General features: G+C 41.4%; 1 protein-coding gene and 1 long non-coding RNA gene across 10 annotated transcripts in view; both read left to right on the forward strand.

Annotated features, from left to right (window-relative positions):
• Positions 1–1,117: 1,117 nt before the first annotated feature.
• On the forward strand, positions 1,118–19,635 carry LOC138113969 (uncharacterized). 3 transcript variants are annotated; one of them, XR_011152423.1, is made up of 6 exons: positions 1,118–1,216; positions 12,523–12,658; positions 12,756–12,923; positions 13,757–13,863; positions 14,540–14,752; positions 17,058–19,635. It is a non-coding gene; the product is annotated as an uncharacterized lncRNA (long non-coding RNA). The 3 variants fall into 3 exon arrangements; XR_011152422.1 differs by having other exon boundaries at positions 12,756–12,944; positions 14,540–19,635; XR_011152421.1 differs by having other exon boundaries at positions 14,540–19,635.
• Positions 19,636–20,136: 501 nt separating this feature from the next.
• The window catches only part of COL24A1 (collagen type XXIV alpha 1 chain), a 127,220-nt gene continuing 121,115 nt past the window's right edge, over positions 20,137–26,241 (forward strand). For all 7 annotated transcript variants that reach the window (XR_011152419.1, XR_011152420.1, XM_069022919.1 and 4 more), the window contains exons 1-2: positions 20,137–20,308; positions 25,949–26,010. Coding sequence is in view for 5 of the 7 variants with exons in the window: in XM_069022919.1 (XP_068879020.1) it covers positions 20,253–20,308; positions 25,949–26,010 (118 nt within the window). In the remaining 2 variants the exon portion in view is untranslated. The remainder of the gene's footprint in view (positions 20,309–25,948; positions 26,011–26,241) is intronic.

Genomic DNA, 26,241 nt, shown 5'->3' on the forward strand with positions numbered 1-26,241 from the left:
TTTCAGCTCACAAGTGCAAAAAGATCCAGGAAAAAAGCTTGGACACAGCTTTTTATGCACAGCGTGTGTTCCAGGTGTTCTGGGCACTTCACAGTGGCCTGTCCGTTCAGAAATCTTCTCAGTAAATTACATTTTTTTGGGTAATGATGTCACCTGTAGTGAGACAAACCTGGGTCATCAACCAATTGTCCTATTTTGGCCCCAGACCTGGTTTAGCTAAGCAAACCCAGAGCTGGAGGACATGGGGCAAGACCTTTTTTTTCTGTCTTTACTGAGCACAGCAGCGTACAATGTTTAAGAGAAGCACTTTGATTTTTGCAGGTCACAGAAAACCAACAGTGTCATATATAATTTTGGAAGATACCGTGATGGTGCCCACTACTGGATATAATTCTGAACCTACTTTGGAAGGTGCTATTTACAATGACCCATGTTCACCATTGGTACAAGCTCTCTCTGTGGTGTGGACAGTCACTGAGCTGCATCTGCTTAGACCAGTGTATTTATCAATCTCTCTAAACAGCTGGTTTACTGTCAGTGGTTGACTCTACTTTAAAAGATGCTTATAGGCAATTGGTTTTACCACATAAATCACTCTAGCATAAAGATGTATGTGCTTTATACAGAGGTGGAGCTTGTGCTTTCTTTTCCTGCTTACTCATATTAACAGGAATGTGTATGCAAATTTCCTATCCCCCAGCATTTACAATAAATTGCTCTTAGGCACTTGAATTCCTTCCAGTTTGATTTATAAGTTCAAAAGAAATGTAAATATATCTATTCTCCCCCTTCCATAAAAACTAGCTGGGGAAAGGGAAGGTGGATGCTTGGGTAAAAACTTTAAATCCATGTTAGCAGTTTTTGAAGGTGCTGTGGTTTGGATGAGTTGGGGCTGTGCTCCCAGCCCTTTTGTATGTGGGTTGCTATTCAGTAAGCCAGAAAAACATAACATAGATATGAAAAACATAAAACACAGACTGATGATTATATACATGGTGACCTTCTATGTGAAGCTCCAGCTGAGATGTATTGTCTCCAATTACACTGATCATCCCCAATCACCTGGTGTCCCTATATACCCTCCAGGCCCATGCAGCTCTTCTTTCTGTTGGGGGCAGCTAATGAGGTGTTCTCCTGTGGAACTGCTGCTCTTCACATGGGTGAATGCTGGTTCTGGGAAGCTCCTCTGAGTGTGTCTCGAAGGAGTGACATGCAAGTAAGGCTGTTACAATGTGTTGTGGCTGGAGTGCCCTGCTTGGCATGGACAGCATGTTGGAACAAAGTTGTAGAATGATGTTGGGGTTGCTTCTATCTTTTTGAGGAGAAATGGATGTGCTTCATGCTGCAGTTTTTAGTGATTGGTTGAATGCATCTACTATTGCACATGGATGGGGGCTTTGAACCTTATTTGGTTCCTCTCTACTCTTTCCTTTCTATCATACTTATATATGAATATGATAATACTGTTCTATGATATTTATATATGGATAGCTCAAAGCCTATTTATTGTCTGCATAAGTGCTGAGGATGGGCAGCTCTGCACCCTGAGCTTCCACCACTGATATCATTTGTGCTGCATGACATCCAGTTGCAATTCTACATTATAACTAAATCCTAGCAATCTATCTTGAAACCCATCTCAGATGGGAGAAATGAAGATGTGTCTGTCTCTAGCACAGATGTGATGCTGTTCAGGTTCAGAGCCATTTACCCAAATTCTCTTTCAAGTGCAAAGCATTTGGGCTGCTTCCAACTGAAATAAGTCCTCATTTTTCACATCTAAAGTGCCTTTACCTCAACCTGCATCATCATGGGAATTAGTTTAAATACTTTAAAGATTTCTTCAGACATGTCTAACCACCTCAACTACATTTTTGGGTGCCGAACAGTTCAGCTTGTTGGGAGTCGAGAGCATTCTGATATATTAACGACTTTCTTTGCCATATTAAAAGTATGGAATCTATTTGAGTGAATATAGCATTAGATAAAACCTACATTTATTTGCCTTTAAAGGCAACGTATTCTAGGTTTATTTCAGAAAACTGATAGGCAACTCAAATTGGCTGCTGAGGCAGACAGCAATAATTTTATTAATGCAATTTTATTCACTATTAAGATCACAAACTTTATCCCACAAATTGATAAAACATTTTAATGAGCTTTTACAGCTTTTGACAGAAAAGTAAGGGTCTTGTCTAGTTTTACGGCAGAAACTTCTCCAAGAACAGCTGGTGAGAGTAAGGCATGTTGCACAGTATTCCCACCTTGTCTCATTCCATGCTGGCTGCAGAGGGGCAGACAGAACAACCTCTCCTGGCCTCCTGAGGCACATCTTTGCTTTCTTTCATGCTCATGCAATAGAACAGGCAACCTACAATGGCAGGTCATGAGACTTGCCCTACTAAATCTGCAGCAGATGAGTGGAAACACTGGCATGTAGGTGCATTAAGGTAATTATGCTCACCACTGGCAGTATTTGCGTTTACTGAGCTGGTAGTAAAAATTAGCTTCGTGGTCTTGAAAGGGCAGGGGAAATAGTCAATGCAGATCTGAAAAATAGCAATCCTCTAACTCTGCAATAGCAACATTGTTATTTCCACTCCTTGCAGTGACAGGAAGTAAAACATGGCTGGATTTACCTTATCCACCTTTAAATCCATTGCTCAGCAAGAAATATTATAGAAACATTATAGGAAAATTATATAGAAATAAGAAAAATTATAGAAAAGTATTTCTGCTGTTCTGGCATGGCTGCTATATTACTTGTTTATTCTGGGAGTATCATTTTGGTAACATACGAAAGGAGGACTGTGGTCTTTGGAGACAGGAACTCTGAGGGATGGGGAGTGAGCTTAAACGTTGTGTTTTGGTGAAAGGAGGTTTTGTGCTGAATGACAATTTGCATCTTAAAAATTTCACTTAAAGATGGCCTTTTTTGGTAAGTAATGCTTGCTGTGCCTGACTTCCTGTGGAGGTGTCCAAGCGTGCTGTTTAATTCTTTCCCACAACATGAGGGACTGACCCAGCATTACCTGTCCTGGGCAGGGCAAGAAATGACCTTTAAGCAGGGGAAGAATCCAGCTTGTCTTTGTTTTTGATTGAATAACATCTGCCCTCAAAATAAAGGGCTGCTTGTTAAAAGCAAGGCTTTCAGGAAGAGGTGAAGCAATATAGAAGAGAACAAAAAGTATGAAGTGCAATTCAACTGTGCGCTTCCATCTCTATTTTTCCAGCCTGCTTTTTGGTATCTAACCAGTTTAGAAATGCTTTGGGAGACAAATATCCCCATGTTCCTTGTGCTGTCAGTGGGCATAGGTGGGCTCTTCCAGAAGTTTTGGTGTACTGAAACCATGGTGATCTGGAGCTGCCTGGCATGTCACTTATTGTTCACTGCTGGTTTTTGATTTACTCCTGGAACAGGAGCAAAACCAGGTTTTGCAGCACAAGAGTAAACTGCACAGAGCTCTGTTTTCATCCAAACTATTTCTGTCAAACATTGCAAACTGCATGTTTGAGAGCTGCATAATATGGGCTTTTATGTAAAAGAGGAAAGCTTTCTCAACTTCAATGCTCTCACTGGTCTTGTCAGCCTACACCTGCATAAAGGAGGAAAATGACAAATACCCACAATTTCTACTTTCTTACTGAATCGGTCTTGCCTGGTCTGTAAGTATCAAAAGAGCTGCACATGGTTTCTTTGTAGCTTCATATAGCAACCACTATGCAATGGAGTTTCATTTAACAGCAGTGATGTACTTGGGGATGTTTGGAGTCTGGCAGATGTGTGGGTGCTGAGCAGGACTGTGCTGCAGGGCACAGCCTCACTGCTGCCCCCACAACTGCGCACGGAGGAGTTGGACACTGCTCAGTAGCAACCCTGGGGGATCTGCTACTTTACAAATTCCTATCCTGCCATGAAACATCAGGTAATTTGATAGTAATTTGTATTGCAGTGGAAGTGTATAGGCCAGTGAACCCCCTTTCCCCACCCTCAAACTCCTGAATCAACTCAGGGAAGCCTTGTACATTTAAGCCTAGGACCCGTCTGGGATGTCCTTACTGTAAGCTCCTGGGAAGTAATGAATATGATATTTCAGGCAAACAGGAGCCCCTGATCACATTGTATAAATTCAGAAGGTGTTTCTTCCTGTCCCCCAACTCTTGCTAAGGGCACCTGGGTGAAGACATGCTCCAGGCAAAAAATATGGTGATGCTTGGTGGGGGAGAATATGTCACTTGTGTAATGAGGGCACTGCAGGTGCAAGGCTGCTTCATGATCTATGGGCAGACATAGTTCCTCCTTCCTTCTATAAATGGTTTTCTCCTTGATTAGTGGTCTGTCTTACCACTTCTGTTTTGATGGCCTAATTTAGAGCAGGGCTACAAATTTGCATCCCTACAGCCAGCTCAATGTCCTTAATTATATGTGTCTTTATATGTCTAAGGAAAATTTCAGGTTTGAAAATGGATGGAGGGAGAAAAGGTTTCTATCTTTGTAGCACTATGCATTTTTTTCCCATGTAGTATTTCCTGTAAAGACATCTGGGGCTGATTCTCATTTATGGTAAAGCTGCTTTACATGAATGCAAAAGGGAATATGAAGCCTGAGTGATGGTGTTTTCTGCTAGAGCAGTGCTGAGGGACTGGCAGAAATGGGAAACCCATCAGAGTACCAATGTCTGAGTGCAATGGCCCTGTTCTGAGATATAGTCACTGGAACCGTCTCCATCCTCCCCATCTGGGATGCTTCTCATGAAAGTCACATTTACAATAGTGAAGGATGCATATAGTTTATTCTGGTTTTGAGAGGGATAAAAGGGGAGAGCCTCCTCAAAAGCATAAACCAGTAGAAATTAATTACTTTAAAGTGTTTATTCATTGTCAATTACAATGTTTGCTATAACAAGCTTCCTATTGGATCTGGCTCTTTGAACAGTCTTTCACCACCAAAGGTCACCAGCCACAAACTGTTAATTTCCAGAACATTTGTAATACTTGCCCATTCTAATAAGCTTCCTACAAAAAAGAGTTCATCCTTGTCTAGAATTAAGAGGAAACATGACAAAGCTTACACAACTTTCCCCTTGTTTTTAATGCATCAACCACAGTCTTTTCCATTTCCTCTTCTAAAACAAGGCTGGAAAAGTCATCAAGGAGATGCATTCATTCATTTCACAGAAGTTGTTGAATCAGGATGGAAAATGAGATGGCAAATGAATTAATGTTGGTTTTTACTATGTGACATCTTGGGAGATGGCTCCTTTGCTTTGTCACCAGTTCAGTTCTGTCCTAGGCCCAAGCCAGACATCAGTATTTAATATGCTTTATAGATATGAACTGCTTTTGTTGGATTAATACCCTTCTCTTATGGATATATCCTAGCAAATTATGAAAAGTACCTGCTGTTAAATGAAAATGCCAGATGTAAAGAATTTTTCTTCATTTACAAATGCTTTGTAAAGAACAGCAATACTTCCTTCAATTATTCTTGTTACTGTCAGTTATTGGCTGAAGAAATGCTACTAAGTCTGTCATGTCTTGTTATTAGATGAGCTGAAAAAAGCCAGAACTGAAATGAAGACAACTTTCAGGGAATTTAGCAGGTCTGGTTCTACTCTTCTCAATAGTGTAAATCTAGTATAAGCATCATGGAAATTGGTGCAGTTAGTGGAAAGCAAATTTAAGTGAGGACAGAATTGATTGATTGTACATCAGGAATATAAACATCTGACCTGAGTAGTGACTGCATTTTCAATTGCATTTGCCTTTGACTCTGCTGTCCAAAGGGAACATTGTCCACTGAACCAGTCCAGCACACCTGTCTGCAGTGTCTGAAGTATCTCTGTCACCAGGACTGATACTGTTGTAGAGCCTGTGTGCCTACCTCCACTGCAAAGAGGTTCAAAACTAGTGGTAAAAATAGGCTTCAACACAGTTTCTTCATGCTTGCGCTGGTCAGAGCAAATGAACTATATGTTGAGGAAGATAAAGTGGCCCTTCAGGTAGTACACGTGCCACTGAATTTGAAGAACTCCTGGTGGTGGTGTTGGACCCCCTCATAATGCTGACCTGTTACCCTGAGGATGGCATTACATGGTTCACCTGAGACTGGCATTGGAAACCCCCACCAAATCTGTCTCATCCCCATTAGCCCATGACACAGCAAGATATGCCAGGCTGACCTCAAGTTTTCTCATTCTCACTACAATGTTAGTCTGAAACACCTCTGAATCTTTAAAGACTGAGGTATTTGGGGTTTAGTGGCATTTTCTTCATGCTTTTTTCCTTAAGCAGCTTTAATGTTCAGTGAAGGGAAGGTCCTGGTTCAGAACCAGTCAGGCCAGAGGCTGCTGAGAGTGTAGTCCATCTGTCCCTGGATCATCACATAAGGCAGCCCTGACTGCAAGGTCCTGGAAATAAACTGCCTGTGTTTTTCCCTGAGAAGGCACAGCATGAGGTTCAGGATGAGAAACTCTCCTTCTCCATTAAGAGATTGATGTCCTAACATGCCCTAAATATAGAAGAGACTGTAACTTCCAGATCAGGCATGTATATTCTTCCAGATTCAAAAGGATTTGAAGTTGTTTGTATAAAGCTATGGAGTCTATAAACCAACCTTTAAGGTTTGGGTCAGGCATACTCTTTACAATTTTTCTTCACTTGTATGACAGGTCTGTAAAAAGGTCAGAAAAGTTATTCTATTACAGAGTAACACCCAACAGTGGAGTTAACTGTTCCCTAAAGCAGTCACATTTGACCATAACCTCTATAAAATCTTGTCTTAGTACCTGAAAAATAAGAGAAGCAAAAGTATATTTTCAGTAAAACTGCATTCTTAGATGATCAGTGAGATGTTCCCAAAGAAGCTTTTTAAGCAGCATCTTCATGCTATTTTCCCCCCATGGTTTCTCAGGACTTTTTTTCCTATTCCTGTCACAGGCACACAAATATCTCACCAAAATTATCTGTGACTCTTCTTGCCCTGAAATGTGTTCGACTTTAGGTGGTGGTGTGGATGTTGATAACATATTGGCAACTATTGCTTCAGTCATGATGGCATGGCAAGGAAAGCAGTTGTCTGCTTGGTTTTATTGAGGTTGAATCCAAAACACAGGTGAAAACCACTGAACCCTTGCTCTCCTCATGGGCATTTGCTGCTTACTGTAAATATTTTATGTGAAACTGATAGAGTTGAGATGCTTCCCTGTGAGATGCCTCTGTAGAAAACAAGTTAAAATCTGTCTCTTTGAGAAGAATATCATAGAGTGCAACTTTTTTGCTTATATATTTGTATATTTAAAAGCAATAGGTAGCTTTTTGCAAGTAGAAATTCTATAGAAAAGAGGATGTACTTGCTCAGCTTGATTAAATTTCAAGTAAAACAAGATAATCAATTTCAGGTTTGCTGTTTACAAGGAGCTGGAGCAGCACCTTGCAGCATTCTACTGTCAGTTAAGGATGCTGAAATACTGTATGCAGTATGGAACAAAGGACTCATGAATATAATCATGTTTAGGCAAAAATGAAGGTTTCTTAACCACTCTTCTTGAAGAGAAGACATGCAAAGTATGAGCTATACTTGTGAATATCATTTCAGAGCATGGCTTCTCTTGCTCTGCAGAGAGACTAAAAACCAATACCCTGCAACATACTTATTTTACTCCTTAGCATATGAAACAGTATCCAAGTTGTCTGGTAGAAAATTTCTAAGTGATTTTCTATTCCACTCACTGTGAATTCCTACTGTAGTACATTTAGGATTCCACAATTGCAAGGTAAATTAAAACTGAAAATTTGACAAAGGCAAGCAGACCAAAACAAAGCCCTGGTGTGAGATATCATTACCTGCTGTTGGGAAAGCAATTCAAGACTTTCATACAATTGGCTATAACATTTCCTGAGGTAAATTACACTGTCAGCAAACAATATAGAAGTAATTTAACAAATGTCAGAACACCTTGGGAAAAAGATAAAAACCACAACACATAAGTACAAGGGCAGGATAAAGCTGTTTTATCATCTGTCATGAGACCCAGCAAATGGAGAGAGCTGTTTCTAACATTCTGAAAGCATTTTGGGCAGCTATAATCAAGCTGGCTGAACTGCTCTAAATATGTTCAGTGGGGGGAAGGGTGAGGGTTTTGTTTCCCTCTAATATGATGGGTAAAGTTTTAAAAATGTTGTCATGGTTCCTTTTGAGTTAGCTGGGGCATGCTTCAACCTCTGAATGACATTGTTGGGTTGCATATATGTTCAATAAATGTTAATAAAATAATATTACTGAAAATTCTTTTGACTTTCTATTTTAAATTCCTATATGTAGAGGTATAGACAAGTATTTATTGATGAAACCTTATGGTAGATGGGTATGCAGCAGTGAAAGAGGAGAAAAATCGATATGGAAAAGAAGTCTATGCTTGTATACAGCCAAGAGATGAAATACTGGTTTGGTTTGCCAAGGAAACCTTCCCTGATTATGCTGAAATGCTTTGTGAGAGTCTATCAAAGTATTCCAACAAGGCTATTGCGTGAGGACCACGTAAGTTACAAACAAAGCCGCATACAAGACACATCTCTATGGCTCCCTGTTCAGAGTGCAGCATTGTTTGCCTCCCTAATTACCTCTGTGTGTGTTCTTCCCCTTACAGGGAGCAGAGGGAAACTCAGCTGTCAGTGAAAGCAGAACACCAAACAAGGTGCCAAACACTCTGACTGCAGCTTTGCAGAGCTTAAATGGAGGGGAAAGGGCAGGAAAAGGGACAAGGCACATGCAGAAGTGAAATACAGAAGAATGGGCTTCCCTGGGGTTCTTGGGACATTTTCAGGAGGTGCAGCTGAGTTAAATGGGAAAACTGAACACCCTCCTATTAGTGGACTGTTCCTGGTTTTAAAATTGGGCAGGAATATAATCAGAGTGTAATATGCTGCTGTTTGTCAACTTCTGGATGTGTGAGCTCAGGCAGAATATAGCAAGCCTGTGTTGTGGACTCTAGTGTGGTGTTAGAAATGTCAATCCAAATAACTGACAACTAAAAAAGTCACTAACACAGCTGGCATTGTTTGGGAGGATAATATCTTCAGATTCTATGTACTTACAGTACAAAAAAATTGCCCAATGCAATTTGAAGTGCCACCATCCACTGAGTTTTTTGAATTTAGAGTACTTGGAATTATACAACAGACTAGAAAGGAAGCAGTTTTGTATTAAGAAACTCCATGCTACTATGCTAGAGACATTGTGGAGGTGCAAGGTTGCAGAGGGCCAGACTGCTATGATAAATTTGTCTGATATTACTGGGCAGAATGGTTCCTGCAGGAGAGGAAGCCACTGAATGAGGTGAAACAAATCTTGCATCCCATTGAGAACATGATGTTACTGATAGTGCCTGACTGAAGTGAGCAATTCAGGGGATGCAGCACAGCCAGCATCTATCTCCAGCTGCCAGACTTGCCTCAAGCTCTGAATGTGCCTCTGCAAAAAGTGCACTTTTCAGAGTAAGAAGGGATCTCAATGGCCCAAGAAGCCATTCAGTTTGAGGGGATCACCATATATTATGGCAACCACCAATATCTGTTATGTTTTACATTCATTTAATACTCTGTTTAGAAATTACCAAGTAATGGTGAAGGCTGGAGGATAACAGGATGACATACCCCCCTGAACTGGGTCCACTCCCCTCTTTATCCAGCTCCTCAGCCTGTGATAGAAAGTTCTGCAGGCTCCTTTTAGTATCATGCATTGAGACCCTTAGTGAAACAAAATGGTTTAAATTATTCCATTGAGGGTTTGTTCTGTATTATGTTATTCTGGGAAACACAAGGTGAGATGATTAGTTATTATTTTAGGCTATAGGAGGTAAATCAGGGAGGTGTGTTTATGGAGTGTGTGAGTTCAGGGTTGCTGCTGTTTAATGGACTGAAGTCACATATCACAGCATGAGTACATGTAATTGTCTCCCAAACTGAAGACTGAATTCTTAAAGGTTCCCTTGTTACACATTACTTCTCCAAACAAGAGACAACAACGAAGTGTGGTATGACCAAAGCAGGTGATTCATTCTGATAAACTACTTAAAGCATGCCAAAGACATCAGCTACAGCTCAGCCAAAAACTCGCTGTCTGAAATAAACATTGATCTGATTGAGTCCTGCATTAATTTTTAAAACATAACAGCAGGGGGCAAGGAGGGACAGGGTTTTTCACTGAGACCTAGCTGCTCACACAATAGAAATGGGGTATACTTTCAATGCTTACTGGTTGGTTTTTTTTAAATAATTCTCCCCAGAAGCTGTAATTGCAATGGCAAAGTTCTGAAGAATTCTAAGGCTTTTAAAGTTCTTATTTCAGAATAATTCAGTTTTCAGTAAACAGTCTGGAAAATGCATCCTTCATTGAACATTGTGCATAAGATTGCAGAAATGTATTTTTAGGGTCATGAGCTAAATTTAACATCTGTCTCGATTGATATTTCAGATGTATTATATGCATTTGGTCTGAATGTAGCTCATTGCTTACTTTCTCTGCCCCAAATTATGCAGTGGCTTTTATCCTATGTGCTCATAGCATGCAACCTCTCCCTAACATCTGAGTAAATCTTGGATTTTCAATCATCTGGCATACTTGTAAGTTCTCCACATTTTTTATTACTTTGCTTACAGCTAATTATTCTGGATACAGCACAGTCTATTTATATGTTTTGTAAACACTCCCTCTTCCAAATGCCTTGTGTTATCATTTTCTTCAGTGTCTTTATGGAAGACTGTCAAATGAGGGAAGTAGCTGAACTGGAAGGGCAGAGGAAAGAATGGAAAATAAATCCCCTAACATTAACAAGGAAGCAACTGTCAGTCTTAGCAATTACTTCCTTGATGACTATTCTGTTAAATTTATTTACAAATCTGGAGTAATATGTTACTTGCTGCTATGCAAAATGATGATTAGGTTTTTTTTTTCCTGTTAGACTTCTAAGTGAAATAATGCTCCCAGAGATAGTGATCCTCACCACATCCTTGGGCAATTTATTCCAATGCCTAATCACTCTCAATGAAAAGTTTTTTCTAATATCCAATCTGAATTTCTTCTAGTGCAACTTAAGGCCATTTCCCCTCATCCTTTCACTTGGGACACAGTAGAAGAAGACCATGACCACCTCACGACATCCTCCTTTTGGGCAGCTGTAAAGAGCAAAGGAGGTTCCCCCTGAGCCTCCTTTTCTTCAGCCCAAACACCCCCAGCTTCCTCAGCTACTCCTCATGAGACTTGTGCTCAAGACCCTCCTGCAGCTCCACTGCTCTTCTCTGAGACTCCAGCCCTTTGATGTCTGTCTTGAAGTGAGGGCCCCAAAACTGGACATTTTGGTGCCACTTAGATTCTTCTTGGTGACAGTCTGACAGCAGGGATCAGACTTCTACTGCTCGTGCTGGCACCAGCATTTCCTCAAAAGTATCATAAGGATAATAAAATGATCTTAAAATAGATGCATGTCTTCATTTCTTTGGATTACCATATCATCTCCAGTTCTATGTGTAGGACAAGAGTGTGTTTGCCTGGCAGTAACTAGCACATGTGGTTCCTTACAGAAATCCATATGAAGCCCAAAAGTAAGTTATTACTGAACTTGTTAAACCAAAGGTCTTCAAAATCTTTTCCGTCCTCTAAAAAGAAGAAGATGTCTCCTTTGAGAGGAGGCAAAGAGCTGCTGCTGGCTGTCAAAGGCACTTGTGAAATGCTCTTCTTCCATGTCACTGCATAAAACCCCTGGGTGCATTTGACAGTTACTGGAATTTTGCTGAAGTAAACTGGACCTGGTATAGACAATATTTCTGAAAATGAAAGTTATGTTCAGATAAAGAAATGTCACTGAAATATCCAGATGGATTTAAGAGAGGCTTTTATTTTTACTTTTGTTAAAAAGATTTAACACTGTTTAATTGCCATTCTTTGCTCAGGAGTCTGCTTTAACAAACAGTTATTTAGGGTCTATGAATACTCCAAATGAACTGACCCAAATTTAACAGTAAATAACAAAAACCCCAAACAAAAACAAACAAGCAAAAACACTTGTAAAATATTATTGATTAGAAAATTATTTCCTTAAGCCTAGGGTCACTACAAGAATGGTGTAAATATTGTAAAAACATTGAGTGATATTTGTCCAACTTAATGTGTCCTTAAACTATAGAGTAATTTCTGAGATACAAAAATATTAATTTTTATGAGAATTTTTATTAAAATCTATTTTTTTCCAACAGGTAAATCAGAATGCTTTTACATTTGCATACGTAACATTGAATCATTGGAGGTGTGCTATTAAGAGAGAATATTTATCTTTGGAAAAGGGCAGCCAGCTTGCATGTGTTGGCTGACCTCTTTAGAGCTGAACATCTGATAGCCATAAACGCTATTTTTCATATGCACATTCTATTATCATAAGTACTCAAGACAAAAAGGTGAGCCCCAAACTATAAAATAGAAAAATAATACACTGTAGAATTTTTAAGAACTTTTTTCTCTCTTATTAGTTTTAGAGATGTCTACATTTTGATCTGTGTGAATGGCTGTCTAGGCTGGATAGTTCAGAAAACCTTAACCAGCTTCAGTAGCTTCTGAAGAGAAATAAAGAGTATGCTGTGTCTGTGGTTGAAAACAGAGACTGAGGTAAGGTTTAGCATCTCCTGCTTCAAAGGCAACAGCTGAAGTTCTGGTGGTGTAGCATGGTTGTGCCAGCCCAATGTCTCTTGCCTTGCCATTACAGCTCATGCAGGTTGGGAGCCTTTCAAAGAGCAGCAGCTCACTTCCATCCAGGAGAGATGCTGCAGGTTTCCCCCCTACACTTCCTGGAGGTCCTAAGGTGCAACACCCATCTGGAGGACCTGGCACACCAGAAGAAGGTTGGAGCCTGTGAAAAGTAATCCAGAACCCTGTAAGGACTCCAGTGTGCAATGTGAGGTTGCAAACAAAAATTAATGCTGATTCTTTGATGAGTTCTGAACTTCTCAGCTCTGAAGAAGTTAATTCATTAAACTGTTGCATGTGTGTTTGGGTCAACATGGTGCAGTTACTCATCTGTTGTCCAACTTCTGACTATGTCTAAGCCAACACTGGATAACTAAACAACCATGAGGTTTTATGGCTCTCAGTAATAAGCATAATCCAGGCACATCTGGCTTAATGAACTTCTTTGATCCCAGCAGAAAAAAAAAGGCTCATCTCTCAGATGTGTTCTTTTTTTTTTTCTAATTTTTTATTTTTAAGTGAGAGTTTATAGGAGGATTTTATTCAGTTTCTTACATTACATGAGTGGGGAGGAGGAGGTGTAAGGGTTATCTGAAATAATTCTGTGCCTGGTGAAAGACTTAGTCCTTTACTTTCCCATAGCAGTAGTTCTTCCTCACATATCAATTTTAGAAAACATGATCATTTTTCATCTCTAAAAATAAAGTGATGAAACAGCCTATTAAAAATACTATACCAAATTGGTGGTACAGCTGTAAGGGATTTACAAAAATTAATTCTATAACTATTGTAAAAATATCAGCATAGAAGTTAGTGCCAGTGTATTTTGGTCTTGGACTCCACATTTTCATCTGTCTGGTATTTTCAGAAAAAGCAATCAACTTAAAATCTTTCTCTGTAGAAATTTTTTTCCTGCCATTATACTTGCCTGATCTAAAATTCTTAATTTGAAAGTCAAATGTTCCTCATACAAAAATACCATGTTGTTATTGACAATACTTTTTGCTTTCTTAAATCCAGAGATTCCAAGAAACCAGACAACAATAAGCCACATTTTTTCCCCTTTATTGGGAGCTAAAGAGTACTGAAGATGTCTGATGATGACTTACTCATGAGACACCACAGAGGTGGGAAGTACTACAATTTCTGTTTTCATTGATAATGTTAATGCTTGCCTGGAAATAGTCTGGAAACTCGTGTTTTGTTGAATGTCATCAACAATTGTTGTCAGTTTTAAATTACCCCGTTGTTCCACGTGATTTAGGTAGGCTGTGTGTCAAAAGACTCAGGATATTTAAAAACCACTAGAGAGTATTGGTGGGAAGCTTGAGGAAACCTTCTGACACATCAGAGCAATCATTTACTGTTAATGGTTGACCAACTGGGTGAAATTGATCAAATTATTTATGTCTTGCAATTGAATTTCTTATTTCCAGAAAATGGAGTTCAAACTATTAATAGTATTAGTTTGAGCAGGGGAAATAGACTTGTGGCTGTCTCAAACAATTATATTTTGTATCATTTTGAAAGTCATAAGCAGGAGTCTCATGGAATTTTCTGCATATAATTGGTGAGACAATGCTGATAAGATTTCTAATGGGACAACAAGCCTTCTTATTCCAAGGCAGAGATTTAACATGATATTAGCCACTAAGCACCAATATATCACCTCTCATCAGGTGAGAAGGTAGAGGCCCAAGGCATCTGCAAACACCCCTTGCTGTTGTGAGAAGCTGATTTTGCAGAAGCAACCTAACACTGTATTTTAGTTACTGCTGAAGGAACACCTATTTTTGGCTGCAGGGCAGCAGTGAGAGAACCCATGGAGCCCCAGGGCTGGAAGCAGAGATGATCAGGAAAGGCTTTCCTAGGACTGATGAACTGCAGAATGAAGCATCTCCCACAGTTGCTGAGAAAAGAAAGGGAATGTCTTCAAAAAGCACTGGAATAATGCAGAGCTCTCTGTGGCTTGGGAATGAATACCTCTCAGATGACTGCCCTGATTCTTCCAGATGTGTGAGCAATTTTTAGTGCTGATGAGATTTTGCTAGCCAGCTAAGAGCAACATCTGAGTGTGGATGGTTTCTCCCCAAAGGGGTTCCATTTTTATTTTGCAGAGAATGGTTTTCAGGAAATACCTGCAGATCTGAGCCTGCAGAAAGATATCCTACATCCTGATGATGTCTCAAAGGGTTTTTTGACCCATCCTTCCAGTGTGAAAGGGCACTACAGAGCACTACCAAGGAGGTTAAGTAATTGTCCTTGGGTGCTATAAACTTGTGGGTTTTTTACCTAGGCCAACTACAGATTTTTATTCTTTTACAGAAATAGTCTTTTACCTCCTTTTACTGATGGATACTGCAAGATCTATACCATGACAAAAAACCAGGACCCTTTGGGAAAGGCTCCTGCTATGGACAGGAGGCTTTGGGGAGACCTGCTGAGGAAGCCCTAATGCAGGGGACCCTGTCAAGGTTCCTGAATGTCCATGGCAGGATGTTACAGCCACCATACTGGGGGGAAATGCTCCTTAAACACACCTGCTGAGGCCCATCTTGTTCTGTGTCTCTCAGCACACACCAGTAAGAATCACTAGGATGGTAGGAATCAGACCCTTAGTCATGTTTATGGACTTTGCCTGCAAGGGGTTTTTCAGTTCAATGAGTATCCTGGAAAATATCTCATGTCTCATACGTCCTCATGCCTGTTGGAGTGGGTGTCTCCGCTTCCTGCCTGGATGGCAAAATACTCAATCTGTGATGGGATAAAGATTAACCAAAAATGAAAGTCACTGGGTTTTCCCTAACTCCTCCTGGTTTTAGTTTCACCAGTTGTTCTTAGGCTCCAGAGACCCACTTTAACGTGGAAATTTACTGTGCTTCTCTCTTGGCATTTTGGCCTATTTGGTAATTAGAGTCTTCTCATTTGAAGAGCTGTTCCCAGGGTCCCCTAGTTACACATTCTTGCTCTTGTACTTTGTGTTCCCTTATTACTTTCCTAATAACTGTTTCTGAGGCTCCTCTCTTCCTTTAATGTTTCTTGTGTGTTTGGCTAGGCTTCTCTGAATTCTTGGTATGGCATACGATGTGCCATCACTGGAACAAGATGTCACAGCTTTTCAGAGGCTCTGTGTGTGGTTATTCCTCCAGAAGGCTTTGCTTCAGCTGCCTGTTTGAGCTCCCTCCATGTGAACTTTTATTCTGCTTCATGGTGGGTTTCTGCTATAGCAGTGACTTTCCAAAGTGGGTGATACCTGGACTTGTAAATAATTGCAAGTATCTTGGCTTCAGTGGGACACCTTTCAGTTGGAACCACTGGAGTCTTGTGGTCTGGAGTCTCTACCTTGTCTTGCAGTTCGCTAAGACTTTCTTCTGTTTCTTGCTCCTGGCTGAATATAGTCTCTTGTTTGCTTTAACTAAGTATTTTAAAGAATCTCACTAGTCTATATAGCTATTTGTGGCTTGGCATTTTTGTCAGTCCTGACTCTACCATGCCATTTTTTTGGTCAATATGCCAGGACCTTTAGTCTCCTGCACTCACAGCATCTCTCCTTTTGTCTCTCAGCTCCTTCCCCTCACAGGTTTTTGTGTGTTGGTCTTGTAAGGCAGGAAAATCCTCTTCACTCTGAATGCTTCAGAATGTAAATTGATGTTCATTTTCTCTTTAGTTTTCTGGTTGGAAATTAGAAGGGATAGGATTAATCCAAATAGTCATCAGCTGTGCTCTTTAAAGGCATTTCCAGATTTCTGGCATATTCAAAACTCTCAGAAGGTAACAGGCATAACTAGAGAGAGAAAAAAATGCTGGTCATAACAATTTCTTTTATTTTCTACAAAGAACAGGCAAGTCTGATGGTTTCAGACCTGGAGTCCCCCTTTCTTCAACTTTAGCCAATTGTTGTCAAAGACATGCTGTAATCCTTTCCATTTCTTGTATTTCTTAATCACATTTGATAACTTGGTAACTTTCTTTAACCAAAACAATGTGTTAAATTTTTTTCTGGCTGCCACAGACAATTCTAAACAATTTTGCTGAACTAGGTTCCAGCAGTTTTGGTACGTAGCCTAACACCATATATTGTGGTGTGCGGAGAAAATCAGCTCTCCAAAAGGAACTCAATAGCAGCATGGATCTTCTGCCAAAAATTCCTAATTTTGGGACAGTACCAGGAAACTTGTGTGGGTCCCATTTTGCTCCTACTCAAGTCAAAGGCAAAGCTCCTCCCAGTTGCAGAGGGATAAAGTTCAGGCTCCAACATTCAGTCCTCACATTCCCATTTCACACATTTTCCTTCAAATTCTTTTTTTTCCTTTATTTTTAGGCTCTGGCAAAACCCTTGCACTCTTCCGTACATTTTCTGGAAGGCGAATCACAGATAGGAACCATTTTCCTCATCACTTACACTGTTTAAGAGTAGCTCCTGTTTTGTGCCCCAAAGCACAGCTGGAACTCAGCAACTGTAATCTGGAGTGACAGATGAGCAAGTCAGATCATGAAAGGAGGAAAAAGCTGCTGGAAAAGGTGCAAACAAACACAAGGAAAGCTTGTAATCGTATCAGAAAGGCAAGAAGTGATATCCCAGAAGAATTAATTTTGTATTTCAGTAATCCCTGAGTTTACTTGGAAAGATGATAAATTGGGGATAGGCTGTGGACAAGCAGGAGATAGCAGACATGGAAAGATGGGATCTCAGGACATTTGCCATAGGAAATGAAACTCCAGCATCACTGTGTTGCAATAAGTGCTAATAGGTTTGGAGTTTGACCATGTCTTACATGTGTGTAAGCATACAGACTGCTATATATAGCTCTGGAAATAAACACAGGAAATCTGATAGCTTTAAACAGAGTCAGTTTTCTTATTAGACTGTAAGAACACTTGGAAGAAGCAAGTGTAAGAATAGAAGTGATATTGATTTTTTCATGAAGCTTTAAAGAGAAGCAGCTTTGTAGGGTGCAACCATGGAAGGAAAGCAACCAAGATGCAGAGTAACATCAGTCACTTCTCAAAAAACAGAAGTGCAAGAGCTTTCAGGTAGAGGGGCACAGGGAAGGGAAGAAGGAGCATCCCTAGCACATTCCTGACCCATTTGTGGGTATGTGACTCAGAGATGAGTGAGCTGCGTGCAGTGAGGCAACAGGAGGGCTCAGGTAGCCCTGCCCCAGGCCTGTGCATCCCCATGGCCAAAGAACCTGTCCAAACAGCCTAAAGGCTATGTTCAACCCCAGCAGGGGCTGTAACAAGGACACAAGGAGCAAAGTGCCAACAAGAAGTTGAGTCCTACTTTGTGAAATTAATTTGGTAGATTTGCATATAGAAAACTGAATAACCAATGCTAATTTTTAGACTTTATACTGTCTTAAGTAACTGCATAATCAGGGTCAGCAAGCTTTAATTTCACCCTGTGTGTGAAGCTGGCAAGAATCTCAAGTTGTGCCTTCTGCAGTGCAAATGCTGCTGGAAAGGGAGATCTCTGCATGTGATGTCCCCAGCCCATGTGGAGATGCTGCAGGATGGCTCCTGTACTCGTTGATGTGCACAGCAACAAGGGCAGGATTTATCCAGGGTGACCCTCAGGGAAGAATTCTCTCCATAATATCCCTAATGCTGGTGCTAAAGAGTTAAGAAATTATTTGTCTACTTCATACAAGATGTCTTATTTAAGAGATCGATAGATTTCAGGGAAAGGCACCAAACCAAATTAGTAATGTACGTGTGGTTGTTCATCGTAATGCTGATAAACAAAACCTAAATGAAATATAATACTTCCATGGTTGGAAGCCATTCAAGTGTGATTTAAAACAGAAAGGCTGACAAATACTTTATTGCAGAAGCATCCAATATCTGCCTGGGCAGACATCATGTTCTCTTCAGTGAAAATACACATTTTCACATTTTGCTTTTCCGTTTTGCTATCAGTATGGCCAATGTAAGGTGCATAGACAAGAAAGTAAAATGCTGTCAGCTTTTACCTTTGGTTTTCAAAAAGTGAATAGGAAATTCTGTCATAGTCTATAGGAGTATACAAATTCTGAATGATTTAAGGTACTGAAAATTAATTTGAATGTGAAATCAAACACTCTGCTACATTGTCTAAAAATAACTTTCTCCCCTCTAACTTTGGCCTTTTATCCCCAATAAAATTCAGCATCTTACGTTTGCTCTTGGTTCCCTCAAAAATTTTCCCTCCATCTTTTTGCCAGTTGCTGGCTACCTGGATCACCCAGAGAAGTCCTTCTCAGCAAAAAGGGGGCACCCTTAATGACAACAATATAAATCTTTGTCTTTTACAGCCTTTTTGTTTTAGTACTTCTATTATTTTCTGCTGTTTAGGAATATCTTTGGTTTTACTTCATGACATCGTTCTTCAACTTACCCACGACTGGAAAGCATTTGCTGCATGTGATGAAGGTATTTGCATGATGAGAAATCTTTGTTCTTGTAGCACCCAGTAAGAGACAAGTACCATAACCCTAATTCACATCAAATTTCTTCTGAAGTCCACGGAAGTTTTGCCTAAGTAAGGCTGCAGAACTTGACCACGTGTTTGCTGTACAGTGTGTACTGCAACGTCTGGTATTGTTTAACTCTACCGTGTTTGTTTTTAGTGACAGTTTGCATAAAGATGTCTTATGGGATAAAGTTTGATTAGACTGTGTTACTGGGACAAGGTAAGAAAACTGGAAATTAAAACTAAAAAGACCTTTGTCTCTCTAGGAAGACAGTGAAGGGTGTCATATTTCTTTGGCATTGTAATGCTGCTAAACTACATACTCAAACATTTTTCAGAGGGAGGATTTCTAGACCCAACTCCAATTATACTAGATACAAAACGTCCAACGCACTCAGCTTTTTCTCTTTAGATCGTTTCATCATCTCTCCCCGCCCGTCCTCAGATTCAATTTAACTTGCAGCTTCCTGCCGAGTCTCCCCAGCTGGAGCCCAGCGGCAGCCGAAGGCTTTTCTCGCCCTCCGGCTGCACTGAGGGCATCACCTGTCCCGGCGCTGCCGCCGCACCTGGGCGCGGGCGGGGCCGGGCCGGCACCGCGCGCGGGCGGCTCCAGGCGCGGGCGGCTCCGCCGGCTCCGGGGCTGGCCCCGGGTGCGGGTCGGCGCCCGGAGAGCGGCGCGGGGCAGCGCGCACCATGCGGGGCCGCGGCCCGGCCCGCCCCGGGGGCCGTGTGTGCTGATGTAATCGCCAGGCAGCCAGCGCTGAAATTCAACACCGCGGCGGGCGGGAGCTCCGCCGGTGCCGGGGCAGGCGGTGCAGCGCCGCTCCGCCGCCGGACTCCGCGGGCAGCCGCGGGGCGCCCCCGCCGCCCGGCCCCCGGCGCCCCCCCCCCCCCACCCGCCGCGCCCGCCCCCGCGGGCCGTACGCGGCCGGGCCGCCCTCGGGCTTGCGCGGAGCTCGGCGGAGACCTCGGGGCCGGCGGGCTTTCATGGACAGGAGCTGACCCTGCGGCGGCGCGGCGCTCGGCTTTCCCTCGGATCTCCGCTGCCCGGGCAAATGCATACAAATGCATTTGGGAGCCGAGAGGACAAGGCGAGGATGCATCTCTCCCGCGGCACAAACGTAAGCGGGAGCCGGCGCGGCGAGACGAGGCGCACCGCACCGCCACTCCGCCGCGGGGCCGGGCAGGGGATGGGGATGGGGCTGCGGCTCGGCTCCCACCGCGGGCAGGGGACGACGATCCCGGCGGGCAGTGTCCCCAGCCGTACCTTCCGAGGGCCAGCCGTAACCCCACGGGGTCCCGGTTGCCCCCGGCGGACCGGCGGGCTTCTGGCTGCCCGGACGGAGACCGCCTGTACCGCTGGCGCTTCTGTCTCTCTCCTCCGCACCCCGTGTCGTTCTGGATGCACCCCGTGCCGTCCAGCGCCCTCGTGTCGTCCTTCCCCAGCCCCAGCCCACACCGGGCAGCCTGGCTCTGGCGTTCCCGGGGAGAACCAGTGCTCCCCGATCCCCTAGGTGGAACGAGGATCGCGGGGCACAGCGTGCCGAAGTGCCCACAGTAGCCTGGCAGCTCGTGCGCCCCTTTGGTACCTAGCTAGTAACACGCAGCAAAACAACAAACAAAAAACCTGTAGAATTTACGTTAAGGAGCTAAGGCTGCTCTCTTAATAATAGAGATAGCCAGATGAGCTGCTCTATATTCACATGTTTTTGCAATTGGCTGAGGTATTTCTAATGCACCCCACCTGTGCTGCAAAGGTAGCGCTCTGCTCGCTACAGTTTACCTAAAAGCAGCCTTGGTAAGATGGCTGTGAATTTATGATAGTTGTAATGATATTAGAGAGGTTACTGGTATGTGTCACTCTTTGTAAAGTGCTTATTTTGTTCTGGCTGTGTCTTAAGTTTACTGAGCACTCTGGCGGGACAGAAGACTTTGTTTAGTGTTGTAGTGAGGATTATGCTGCTAAAGTGCGCCTAGTGTATAATCTGGGTGTACTTGAATGCTTGTGAGCAGTTAAGGGGCTGCCTGAAGGTGGCCTTCCCGGGAGATCTGTGTTTAATGGCTGTGTCTTTGGGACTTCTTCAGGAATTGTCTGAGTGCAATTTAAAAGAATTGTTTTATTTGAAATCTAAAGGGATATTGCTGATGGAGAAACATACATTGCGTTACAGGAAAGAGGTGCAGTAGCAAAGATGCAGTTTATTTAAGTTCAAAATCTGAGAAAGCTTCAGAATACGTATTTATATGCTTCTATAATGTTTACCTAATTTACTTACATAGAGAGGAAACAACCTGGTCACTTGCCTGTATTAGGAAACCAGAACTCCTTGCAAAAGGATCAGGTTTCCTTAGCATATGTCAAACCAAGAAATCCCTTGCAACTTCAACCACCTTTTTGTTGAAATGCCATTAGGTCAGGCCCGTATAGGGATGTCTCTGCAGGTTAAATAAATAAAGCAGTTGCATGACTTCTAAATCTCTCACCCCTTTTATTGATTGAATATTTAGTTTTAAAGTATGAACAGACTTGTGTCACCCTTGTTTCTTGCAAGCATCAAATTGTAGAGTGTTTGAAGAATGATCTACAAAATATACAGAGGCAAACCTGTGAAAGAAGAGTGCTTCACATGAGTGGGAATTTAAACTGTATACTTTTGCCTTAATACAGAACAAAAGAGTGTATGCTATCTGGAGAAGAGAACTAGTGTAAGCAATCAGAGATTTACTCATAAAACTCTTGTAAAATCACATATTTTTCTTTTTTTTTTTTTTTTTCTTTTAGGAATACTAACAGAGTTGACTGTTCTTCTGAATGTGGTAGTTTCTCATTTTAAGCCAGATGCTGTCCAAAGAATGTCTGGGCCATCAGGCAGGGAATTTCTTCTCTCTGAACCCCAGCCCTGTTGTAGAACTCTTCTTAGGCCACTGCCCCTCTACCTCTCACCTCATCCTGCATCTCTCCCTTTTCCCATTCATTCAAATTGGGAAATTTGGCAAAGAATTCAGGAGCTTCCCCCTTGCTGGCTAATTGCATGGTGCCGTCTGTGACCAAAGGGCATGTGACTGTCACACCGAAGAGGCTTTGCAGGCTGCTGTGTCCCCACAAACTCTGTTGCTAGTAGGTCTTCTAAAATTGGGACAGCAGCACTGGACCTGCTGGCTAATTTCATTATAGCAGCAAAGAAAATTATCTTTCTCTTCACATCTTGAAAGACAAAGTTTATAGCAGCTTGAGGTCTTTGAGAGGCCCAGGGCATCTCTGTCCACAAGGTGCTGTGACCTTTCCAAAGCCCTTCTTAGGCTTGATGGACCCAGCCTGGGCCATTCTCCTCAGCAGTCCTCAGACAGATCCAGTGAAGGAATGTATGTGGGGTGGGTGCTGGGGTTTAAACCACCATCCCTGGTGAGTGCAAGGCTGAATGCTCCTGGGGCAGTCATATTGGGAATGAGTTTTCTTGTCTTCTCTAGCAGCCAGCTAGTGGTATTTCTTCCTTTAAACTTCAGATTTAGGAAACTATGCTGGAATGAAGAGGATAATGCTGTGCACTGACCAAACCTGAGCTCTGTACGTTGCTGAGTAGTCTTCAGAGGGTGGAATTTTTCATTGTAGCTTGCCATAAATTGCTTTGAAGCTTATCAGTTTTCTCATCCATCCATCACCCTAATGCAAAAAAACCCTACAGATAGTTGCTGTCCACTCTGTAGGAAGAGGCAAATGGCCACAAGATGGCAAAGATTATCAGGAAGATAAACTCTGTTTTTAGTGGTAGACTAACTCAATCACATTTGGTAGTGTCTTCCTCCAAAATGATTAAATAGTGGCTCTCAGCTTACACTTGCATCTTAAATAGAGAGGATGAAAAGGTAGGAAAAGGGGAGGAAGTTTAAGAGATACCCCTTGGCTGGGCCCTAAAGCCTAGGTATTGGAACAGCTTCATGTGTGATATTAAATGGGGAAAAATAGCCAGCATTTGAGTCAGCTGAAGTCTTCCATGCCACATGATTCTGCATTTTTTTCTATTGGCGTGTCCCAACATCTCCAAGAGATGTGGACTCAGCCAAGACAAGGAGCTAAGTTCCATGCAGCTATGGCAGATGATGGGTCAAGCCAACACATACATTATGCAGCAGAGAGCCTGGTGTGAGAGTGAAGACTGAGAACTGACTGATCTGCAAATATACAGAGTTGTGATCTCAACCAAGAGCGAGGGTTTGCATGAATTAGGTTGCACATGGTTTCATTTACAAAAAATTTTACTTGTGAAAAAAGATAGAAGGAAGTCTCAGTTTTCTCACGTGTTAGAGGATCCCCAATCCTGTGGTTGTCTCTGGTCCCTGTTTTTTGTCTTAGCTGATCACTCATCTGTTCTTGAAATTAGCTGGAGAGCACTGTGTAAGCCAGACATTTGTCTTTATTTCTCACTAAGTGTTTCTGTATATCCAGTTACATCTGTGTAATTTACAGCCCTGTAATGGGAACATTTTGGAATTTCTTGCTTTCTTACAATGTTTGCTGGGAGGGGACAGAGGCAGATACCTGACACACACAGCTTTGCACCTGGCTGGTGTAATAGAAGAGGCTGTTTTAACTATTAGAGGAATCATCTTTGAATTTCAGGGTTTGGCATTCTTTGAGCATCCTTATTTTGTAGGCAGCTAAAATATTTTATGTGATTTTTAATTGCAAATCCATTTTTCACCTTTGAAAGTCAAATAAAGGGTTGTCCTGAGTTTTAGCTGATACAGTGCAATGCATGGACTTGCTTTCTGATGCAGCTGTCTCCTGTCACTGAGCTTCTCATTCGAACAAAAGATGATGCATTGTGTGATGCAGAAACTTTGAACTTGAATTCTGTTCTTTAGAACTCTGAAAAAACTGAAGTGAGTGTCCTGTAGTGGACGTGCTGTTTGGACAACAGTTGGTGTCAGGTCTCTTTTAGGAGGGGCAGAACTACTCCAGTAGACATTTCATGTCCGTAGCCAGAGAAAGCTTGAAGGGAGGAACAGCTAGGGTCTGTAGTGGTGGTTAATTAAAGAACATGCCCCTACAAGCATGTTGGGATGTGTAAGGCGTAGTTTCCACCTTTCCCTCCCTCTGTGATCAGAGCTGAAGCACTGATGCATATTTTTGAATATCCGATATGTTCTGTGTGTTTTCTTCTCAGAGACATGATGTATCTACTGTTTTGCATGGCAATGATGACTCTTGTGCCTTGCTGTTCCTTAAGTTATTCACTTGTTCTATTTGCCAAAATTGAAGCTCTCACAATATAGAAGTTCACTTGATAAAACCACATTATTGCTCTGTGGTTTTCATGCACTTGGATGTTTCTGAAATGTTTGAATTCCAAACCCTTTAAAGAATTAGTAGGACTTTTCATTAAATACTGCTATATGTATGTGTGTATGCATAGGTACTTATAGATCTGTGAAGGACCTTTCCTTTCTGTTTAAACCATATATTCCAGTATAAAATGGTAGTGTTTTCCTCCTGCTTTTTTTTTCCCTGTGAAAATCTGACTAATTAGCTGGCAAGATTAGGTGACATGAAGCTTTAGGTGTTCAGTTGCAACTCTGTTACTTTCAAATACTCTTGATTCCAGATACTCAAGTGCTCTCTGACCTGTTCCAGGAAACATTTTCAGTCAGTCTAGAATTTCATACTATGAGAAATCACTGAGGTTGCATAAATTAATGAGCAAGAGGGTTGAGCTGGGGCTTGAGTGTGCACTGACTAGTTAGTATCAGAACTATATTTCTGATATTTTTGAAACATTTCGTCTTCGAACTGAGTAGTTAGAGGTTACTATAATTGTTACATACATCTGTGCCTGGTTGTCCAACAATAACAGAAAATATATTTCTCATTTATTAAAAGATTCAGTCATTGATAAGAGAGTGATTAGATGTTAATCTGGCTAATAAGATAATTAAGTAAAAAACAGCAAACAGTCTGTTCTTAACTACAGTAAAAATGTACTCTGTATAACATTCAATGCTTCTAAAGCAAATTTTGAGCATATAATCTGGATCAATCTTATATATGTTTGTTGGAACAACTGAAACATCAGTGTGCTATCAATATTATTTTCATAGTAAATCCAAAACACAACGCTCCACTAGTACTAAGAAGAAAATTATCTACCTGGCTGAAACCAGGACAGTGAGCCTATGATAGCTATCAGTATCACACTTTCCTACCTGATCATGGAGTTTTAAATTAAAACGTGATGGGATTTTTTTTACTTTTTCGAGAGCATATCTTGCTTGCAGCATGATAAAGCTTTATAACACAAAAACAAGTTTGACACAAAATTTTCACTTATGGTAAGGTGATGTGATCTATTGAGATGACTGATAGGAGGTCAAAAATATCTAATGATCTCTACAGGAATTAACTTGTCATTTATTTTATGGTTTCTTTACAGTAACATTTTTTTTCTGCCAGGAAGAAATTTACTACATAGCAGAATTCATATTTGAAAGCTTCTGCAAGAAAATATAAAGCAGATGCAGTCATTTTATTAATAAAAGCGAGTGTAAAAGATATGTGCTGTCTATGAGGGTATACACAACCTTGATCTTTGTGTAAAATGCTTTCTCAGTATCAGTGGAAAGTTGTACAATGTGATGGCTTTGATTCAGGACTTGCTGAAGTCAGTGGTATCCTGCCATTTGGGTCTTGAATAAGGTTTCTGATTCCTTGGAGTTCTGAAATTGTAGACGTTTTCTCACATGTTTTTTCTTTCTTTCCCTTTTAGGAAAGCTCTCCTTTTTATTGCAATATGTGTAGCTGTGGGTGTTGCACAAGTCCCCAAACAAGGTGAGAATGCTTTGTTTATAACAGGATTTCTATAATCTGTTAGTAGATGAAAATAAAAGGCTGTTGTTCCTCGTGACCTTAGGTTCAGTTCCTTAATTCATATGAGTTAAAGAAAATACCAGTTACAGCATAATGAGAGCAAAAGTTTAAAGCACCAGTTTGGAAAAGATGACCTTTTGAAAATTGCTCATATTTTCTGTCTATGAAATTGCTTACATATTTAAGCAAGCT

The sequence above is a fragment of the Aphelocoma coerulescens genome, chromosome 8, assembly GCF_041296385.1.
Source record: "Aphelocoma coerulescens isolate FSJ_1873_10779 chromosome 8, UR_Acoe_1.0, whole genome shotgun sequence".
Classification (NCBI taxonomy): Eukaryota; Metazoa; Chordata; class Aves; order Passeriformes; family Corvidae; genus Aphelocoma; species Aphelocoma coerulescens.